Raw genomic sequence first — 8,071 nt, 5'->3', positions numbered from 1 at the left:
AATACTAATGAGCCCCAGGGGAAGCTAGCCGCTAATTAATCATCTGGAATTGGAAGGGAATGACCACATACAATTTGCAGGGCTAGGCCTTGCAGCTCAGCTTCAGCCTGTGGCCAGGAGAGGGAAGGTCGCCCCCAAAGCCCTGGGGGTAGCCATGTTACTGTTTATGCCTCTTCCAAGCAGTGTGGGGAGTCAAAGTTAAACAACCAAATCCAGCTGCAGGAGATAAAAATAAAGATCCCAGAATAAAATCATTTCCAAAAGCCCTGCTGCTGAGGAAGCAAAACCAAATGCAGTCAGTTGGAACAATAACAGAATGGAAACAAAGCTTCAGGAAAAAAAAAGCTCATTTCGACTTTAAAGTATGTCACAAAGATACTTTATACTAAAAATAGAAACCGAATGCAACATATACTTGAAAGGCTGTGGTGGGGAAAAGAAAATAATTTAAAGGATGCATCCCGTTAGGTTGGAAGAGGAAATATTTCAGCATGCTATGCTAATACTAAAGTGCAAACCTAGAAAGCAGAAGTATTCAGAATTAAGCCATCATTATTCAGTGGGATTGTAGATCAAATCGAGTTCTTCCAGGAGGTCTCTTTAAAAAGAATGCATCTGAAATTGCTATCATTTTTTCTCATCCAAAATTAATGTTATAAAAGGTGGACTGACTTGACTTGGTGGAGGTGGGGTGGAGTGGGGGAAGCACTAAGAGTGGGTTTGGACAAATCACCTCAGTTCTCACGCATAGCTTAACACAAAATTTAAAAAAATGAAGGAAAAGCAGATCTGCTCATTTGCCTTGGCAAAAACTTTCTACCATGCCTGCTCTGACCATCCCTTTTGCGTCCTAGCTACCACTCCATTCTGGCCAGCAGCCAGAAGTGACCCCCAGCCAGAAGCTGTTACATTTCAGCACCTCACACCAAAGGGGCAGAGGTGATTTCCAGGCGATCCCTCCGTGTTCAGCCTTTCTCTTCTGTCCCCTGAAAGGAGACCCTTTGGAAGACCAACTCTCCTGGAGTTAGTTTCTCATTGCCCTCCACCGTTAACCCTGATCTAATGGCCACGAATAGAAATTATGATCTTGAAACAAAGGATGGACAGGAGAGCTGGTCGTGGTGGGTGGTATTCAGTCACTACATTGGTAACTAAAAGCGATTCACTGCATGTTCTGAGCTCTGTCCACACACGACTCCTTTCAGTTCTGAAAAAGGCAACTGTTTTCCACTAGTAAAATATCGATGAAAAGAATACGGACTTAAGTCATTTATAATTGAAATTCGATTGCTTGGGAAGTCTTCAGAGTGGCAGACAATATACTATTAGTCATATTAAAGCTTTAAAAATAAGTCATCAGAGTCCACTTCAATCTCTGCATGATAATAAAGGATTATTATGTGCAGTAACCTATTTATGAAAAGGAAACAGTGTGCTTCTTTCATTCTCCATCCATTGCTTTAATAAGGAATTGAAAAGGCTGGCCTACTTTATATGCAGATCACCATCCCAGTTGCATAAGGATTTACAATAGACAAAACAAAACTATTTTTGTTGTAAATAAGGGCTGTTTGTTTAAATCTCACAATCATGTTTGCAGCTAAAAATTATTTACAGGCTAATAATAAGGCTTCATAAATGTTTTATATACTTGGTTAACCAAACTCATTTTAATACTCTCCCCTGCCCCCACTGGGGGGGGGGGGAAGAAGATGAAATGCTCTCTTCGGATGACAAGGTAAAATTCAAGTAAAACCTAAGAAAAGGTGAAAGAGAAACAATGCTTAATTTCTTGGTTTTCGGTCATTCTTCCCCTACGTGGAGATGCAATAACATTGTCAGATAGCACCCCTTTTAAAGCTTCAATAAACTTGGGAGGACTTCATAAACTCAAGGGGAAAACACTGCTTTCTATTTAAATATGAGAACCCAAGAAGAATTCTGAAGTCTAAACGTCAGTGGGGAAGGGAATTGGAAGGTATGTTGACATTTGTCTCTGCTGTCTTGGAATCTGCAGAGAACTTGCTTGGGAAGTCTGGAGACCCAAGTTCGAATTTCACCTTGGAAGTCTTCCTTCAAGGTATTTAAATGGCTCATATGTCTTTATTAAATGAGGTGTGTGGCGGCCTCTACTGGTGTATGCTTATAGAAAATGTCTCAATAGGCAGAAAAAATATTAATTTCAATTAAAAAGTTAGAAATTCAGACTCTTTCATTAAATGTATAAAAATATCTAATTTAATGCAGAAAAAATATATTACAAGTAGTGTAATGTTCTCTTAATTAGGAAAATAATCTAAAAGCACTGAACATTACTGACCATGTTAGTGTTGGCAAGGTAATGATTTAGGGAAGGACCTTAATTGTTCAATCTCTACGCTAGCATGTTCAATACCTTTTATTAATGAAATAGTAAGCCCAACCAAGGCACTTGAGTGCCTCTGGTCTATCACTAAGTCTGCTTAGCTGACTTCAATGAATCACTTAAAACAAACCCAGAAGAAAAGAAATACTTTTTTACAATGAAATCTATCAAGTCTTAGAACTAGAATCATTTAATGAAGGGCTGGTTACCTATAAATCAAGCAAACTCTCCTTTGATTGAATGCAGCTGACATATAGATCTATTTTACATTTTGTTTTACTTTCAAAAATACAACACATTAAAATAGGTTCAATTTATCAAAGCTAAAAGCAACATTTAAGTAATGTACTTAAAGTGCAAAGGCACTTTAACACAAGAGGTGACGCCCAGTGACTTTGCGTGGGAACTGAAAGAGAAATACTGGATATTATTATTTACAAAGGAAGTGACAGTCCCAAAAGATCTTTGGAGATCTTCAGCATAACACATTCAGCATCCATTTCTTTTAAACGATTTTTTTTGTCTAGCCCCTTTTGGACCTCCTAGAGTCTCCCATTCCCCATCTGCACCCTGAAACAACAACAGAACAGATCGGGGGGAGGGCAAGAAATAAAATGAAAAGGGGGGAAAAGCCGTTGGTGAAACATTCATTTTGAGTGGACAATTACTAAGGATGCAAAAAAAAAGAGAAAAGAATAAAGAAACCCCAACCAAAAAAAAGTGGAAATAACTTAAGAGGAAAACTTTTGAGAGCAAGAAGCTTGCTTTGCCCCATCCCTCACTGATTTTTCCAAGTTTCCATGTTATTCCTGGAAAAGAAAGACCCCCCCCCGACTTCATGGCCCCCACCCCCACGAAAAACCCAAAGCCAATGCACTGAATGTGGCCATCCCCAGCTGTTTCTTGTCATCCCGAGGCAGCCTCCTTTGCTACTTTCATTCTCTTTCCCTTTCTTCACAGCTGACTGATCGCGGTTTGTTTCTCCAGAACTTCGAGGTAGTCTGGTTCTGTTTGCTGCTTGGCCTGAAGTAAAGGATGTTCGGGTTTGGATTGGTCTGCAAAGTATTTCCTGGGAGTTCCGTATAAAACAGTTTTGTTCAGTCTGTCCTGGTTTTGGCGTCGGGATTCATAGGAGGGTGCGAACTGCCTCTTGGGTAAGGTGCAAAAGTTATAGTGGACCACCCCCGCGCTGGGGAGCTCCTTCACTCTCTCGGCGATATTTTGATAGAGTAGTTCCGGCTCCCGTGGGGTGGATTGCTTTTCCAGCAGGTCCGAAGCACTGATGGTATAAGCCAGAGTGGTCGGCCCTTCCTTCTTGGCGTCCAGATTCCCATAGCTGAACTCCTGGAGGTTTCGGTAGTATGCCACTGGGTCACCTTCCTTCTGCATGTAAATGGGGTTTTGGCACATCTGGCCCACAGGAGGAGGGATATAGTTATAGACATGGCCTTCGGTCTTGTCAGTAGTGTCAGCGTTATAAGGTCCATACTGCAGTTGAAAGGAACTGATGTCTAAGTTGTTGGTGCTACTGGGCCCACTGGGTACCCCCTTTCTCCGTTTGAGGACAAAGACAAATAAGCCTGCCCCAAAGCAGACAGATAAGATGAAGACCACAAGCAGCCCCAAAATTAAGACGGAGAGTGGGACTTCTGTGTGGAGCTCTGGGTACGAGCTGGGCGCCACGCTGAGGGATCTCGGGGTGTCCGTATTATGACTCATGGATAAGATGGTAGCATCGGATAAGTCAGGGCTGTCCGGACAGATAGTCTCTCTCCCCAAAAATTTCAAGATCTCACCTGCATGTTTGGCTGGAGATTCACAGGTGATCTCGCTGATGATAACAGGGGAATTTGCATGCTCTGTCCAGTCTTTCAGTCCCATAATGTCACAGGTACAATCCCAGGGGTTTTCCTGCAGATCGATCTGGATAAACGCTGGGAGCTGGTCCAGGACCCCTTGCACTGGCAAGTGGGCGAAGTGGTTGTTCCTCAGGTTCAGTCTGGTGAGGGCAGTGCCACCAAACACGTTATCTGGCAGCGATCTCAGCAAGTTGTTGTTCAGAAACAACAGCTGCAAATTAATCAGTGCATCGAAGGTACAGGGCTTGATCTCTTTAATGATGTTATACTCGAGATAGAGATACTGTAAACTCTGCAGCCCCTCAAACATAGAAGGATGAAGAATCTCCAGATAGTTCCCATTCAGATAAAGTCTCCGTAAACTGGTTAGGTTTGTAAAAGCACCCTCCTGAATGACTGCTATCCGGTTGTTTCCAAGATGCAACAGATCCAAAGAACTGTATTCCACGAGGTCATTTTTGTAGACAGTTTGCAAATAGTTCCCTGTCAGGTAAAGTTTCTTTGGACTGGTAGGTTTGGGGTGAAGTGCTGAGATATTGGTGAACTTCCTCTCTTGGCAGTTGACGTTTAAGCCGTTGTCGGAGCTCTGGGAGGTGCAGACGCAGCTGCTGGGACAGGTGAGGGGGACCGGTGACTTGGTCTGGTACACCATGATCGGTCCAAAGCTCTGCCTGTCTTTGGACACAGTGACCCTGGGCGTTGGTCTGTTTCTCGTTTTGGGGGGCCGGCTGGCTTTGGGAGCCCGGGTGGGAGCGAGAGCGGGATTAAGGGTAGGCGACAGCTTCTGCATGTGGGTGTCGGAAAAGGAAGGGTGGTTCCCTTTATGATTCGAATCGCTGGCACTCTTCCTGGGACAGAGGTCTTGCCTGGTCAACTGTGTCACGTCTTTCCCATGCAGCCGAAAAGGAGTTTCACAGACGATCTCGCCAACAAAGACGGTTATAGTATCGAGCCAAGCCTTTAGCGGAAGCAAATCGCAAGTGCAGTTCCAAGGGTTTTCCTCTAACTGAATTTCCATGATCCCTCCAATGTGTTCCAGGACCCCAGCGAAGGGCATCATCTTCAGCCGATTTCCTCTCAGATCTAAGTGGGTCAGCAGAACAAAGCGGAACACGTTATTGGGGAGAGACAGCAGGAGATTGTCATTGAGAATCAGGACCTTAAGCTTATTCAGTTTACTGAAGGCGCCTGCCTCAATGGCATTGATGTAGTTGTAGTCGGCTTGCAGGTACTCCAAGCTCTCTAGGCCCAGGAACGTGTCCTCCCTCAACACTTCCAGCTTGTTGTTGTTCAGGTGGAGTCGCTTGAGAGTTTTCAGGCCACTGAACGCCCCAGTTCGGATCTCTTGCAGCTCATTGTTCCCCAAATGGAGAGTCACCGCGTTGGAGTAATTGACGAACTCATTAGGATAGAGTCTGGTCAGTAAGTTTCCATTGAGGAAAAGCTGGTAGATCCGGTACTGGGGGGGCTGGAGCAAGCTCACAGTTGTAAAGCCTTTGTTTTCGCAATTAATATTCAGTACATTTTCCTTCTCCTCGCACACGCAGCGGATCTTACAAATGTCTTTGCCAGTTTTGCGGCTCTCCGTCTGGAGGATCCCGGCCACGGTTAACACACTGAGCAACCAAACACCGTTCAGCATCTTTATGCACAGCCGATCTGGCTCCGGCACCTACAGTCAAGCCTTTAAAAGGGGGGTTTGGAAGGGTAGGGGAGAAGTAGGGAAGAGGAGTGGGGCAGGATCGGGGAGTGCGGGAGAGAGAAGAAACAAGGAGCCCGATTAAAATGGCCAGGAAAGGGGGTGGGGGAGGAAGGGGTGGGGGTGGGGGCGCAGGGAGGCAACACGACAGACAGAAACAATTGCTTTGCGAAGCTATTTCCTCGCCCTCCACTCTGCCCGCCCGCCAGCCCGCCAGCCCGCCAGCCCGCCAACCCGCCCTCCCCGCAACACACAGCCATGCACCTGATTCCCCTCGGGTCCCTGCTGCCAGCGGAGTCATTAGTAACCGAGTTGTCTTACTAGACCGAGCCGCCCTCCTCCTCCTCGTCCTCTTCCTCTTTCCCCTCCTCCTCCTCCTCCTCTTCCTCCGGGGTGGGGGGGTGGGGAGGGGGGGAAGCCGGGTAAAGGACCGCGGACAGCTCGCCTGTCTCGCAGCAGTAGCAGCAGCAGTAGAAATAGCTTTACTTCTCTTTCTCTAGCTTTCCCCTCTTGCGCAAGGGGGTGGGGAAGGGGAGGGATGGGAAGGGATGGGAAGGGAAAGGGGGGGTGGAGGACCAAATGGGAAGGACCGAGGAAGGGAAAGGGCTGCGGTACTCACACATCAGGAGAAGATGAGACTCCCCTCCTTTGCGGTGGCCCCGGAGTTTAGCATTTTGGGTGCAAAGAGAGAAGCCCTTGGGGGGAGAGGCAGCCCGGAGAAGACGCGGCTTCTTGCAGACGGAACGGTTTGCTTGATCGGGGAGGCGGGGGTGCTGCTGGGCGGACGGTTCGGGTTTGGGGTGATAGTGGGCGGGGGGCGTCCCGGGGTGCAGCCCAAAGTCCTGGCGGTGGGCAGGTGGGCAGGCAGGCAGGAGGGGGCGAGGCGAGCGGCGGAGCTGCGGGAAGTTTGGCCACCTGGCGCCCGGCTGGCTGTGCGTGTGCGCTGGGCGCGGGCGGACCGCGGGGTGCGGGGGGTGGGGGGCTGGCGCGGGGCGCCGCGGGCTGCTGACTCCTCCGGGCGGCTGCTGGGGCTGCGGCGGTGGCGGCTCGGTTCCCTTCCCCCGGCTGGCGGCGTCTGCTGTCTGGGCGCCGATCAGTTTGAATTTGAGAGGCTTTTGCAAGCTCCCTCGGACCTAGCTGGGGGTGACGTCACGCCAGGGAATGGGGCTGCGGGGGGGGGCGGGGGGAGGGAAATGGGGGGAGAGGATCGAGGCGGGGGGGGTGGCGGCGGCGGTTTGTTCACGGGGCCGCGGTGAGACCCGGGGAAGCCCGTTAACGCCGCTCCTCTTCCTCGCAAGTGGCTTGGCAAAGGCGCTCGAGATTCACTCTGTGCGTCGATTTCCCTTGAACTCCTCCACCTCCGAGCAGACGACGCGCAACTCTTCGCGTGGGGGTGTACAGAAGGGAAAATGCGAAAAGCGGAGCCGGCTAGGTTCCCCCGCACCTCTCCCTCCACCCCTCCTCGTCTCTGCCTCTGCCTCTTCCACCCACTAGTCAGCACCTCCACACCAGAGCCGAGGTCTGGGGGAGGGGCTTGGTCATTCCTAGCATGTCTCCTCCCAGATTCCCAAGACAGAAGTCAAATGGGGGGGGGGAGGGGACAGAGGGAGATGTCTCGGAGGAATGTTAGAGAGGTAATGTTGGTGCTGCTAGATGTGCATGTGTCTACGTGTATGTACGGATGGATGGTTGGATGGGTGTATGTGTATGTATATGTGTATATGTGTATGTATCTGTGTGTGAGAAAGAGCGAGAGCAGAGTTCCAAGGGCTTTTGTGTTATATACCCAGAGCTGGGTTTCAGAGCTAAAAGGATCCCTTCTAGGGTGGTGGCTGGAGGGTCTCCCCCTCCCCCCACCCCACCCCTGCAGATCGAAAGCAACCTCTGAAAGCCACAACTCAGTTTTTGGAAAGGGTCGAGTTGGGGGTGGGGGTAGCTGGGGGAGAGTCATTTCCCTAAAGTTTAAGATCCGCCAGAAAATGACGCTTAACCTGATTCCCTTTGTGGGAAAGGAGGAGGATAAGTAGGTGTCAGGGGAAAAAGTCGCTGCCACAGTAGGGAGCCAACTAGACCTACTGTGTTTTGTTACCAATTAGGTAGCACCACTTGCTAGGCTAGACTAGGGGGAGGGGGCCAGAACGGAAAAGA

The 8,071-nt window shown here is 48.8% G+C and overlaps 1 protein-coding gene across 4 annotated transcripts; it reads right to left on the bottom strand.

Annotated features, from left to right (window-relative positions):
* Positions 1 to 846: 846 nt before the first annotated feature.
* On the bottom strand, positions 847 to 6,678 carry SLITRK2 (SLIT and NTRK like family member 2). Of its 4 annotated transcripts, none has more exons than XM_043974450.1 (2): positions 6,543 to 6,678; positions 847 to 5,908 (listed from the first exon to the last, which is right to left on the bottom strand). In XM_043974450.1, exon 2 carries the CDS (start codon positions 5,864 to 5,866, stop codon positions 3,320 to 3,322), a length of 2,547 nt encoding a protein of 848 aa, XP_043830385.1. In that variant the 5' UTR covers positions 5,867 to 5,908; positions 6,543 to 6,678; the 3' UTR covers positions 847 to 3,319. The 4 variants fall into 4 exon arrangements, with proteins under 4 accessions (XP_043830385.1, XP_043830387.1, XP_043830386.1 ...); XM_043974452.1 differs by having other exon boundaries at positions 847 to 5,896; positions 6,543 to 6,638; XM_043974451.1 differs by lacking the exon at positions 6,543 to 6,678 and adding an exon at positions 6,188 to 6,317.
* Between the last annotated feature and the right edge of the window lie 1,393 nt (positions 6,679 to 8,071).

Source organism: Dromiciops gliroides, chromosome X (assembly GCF_019393635.1).
Source record: "Dromiciops gliroides isolate mDroGli1 chromosome X, mDroGli1.pri, whole genome shotgun sequence".
In the NCBI taxonomy this organism is placed as follows: Eukaryota; Metazoa; Chordata; class Mammalia; order Microbiotheria; family Microbiotheriidae; genus Dromiciops; species Dromiciops gliroides.
This window is presented reverse-complemented; position numbering and strand designations above follow the sequence as displayed.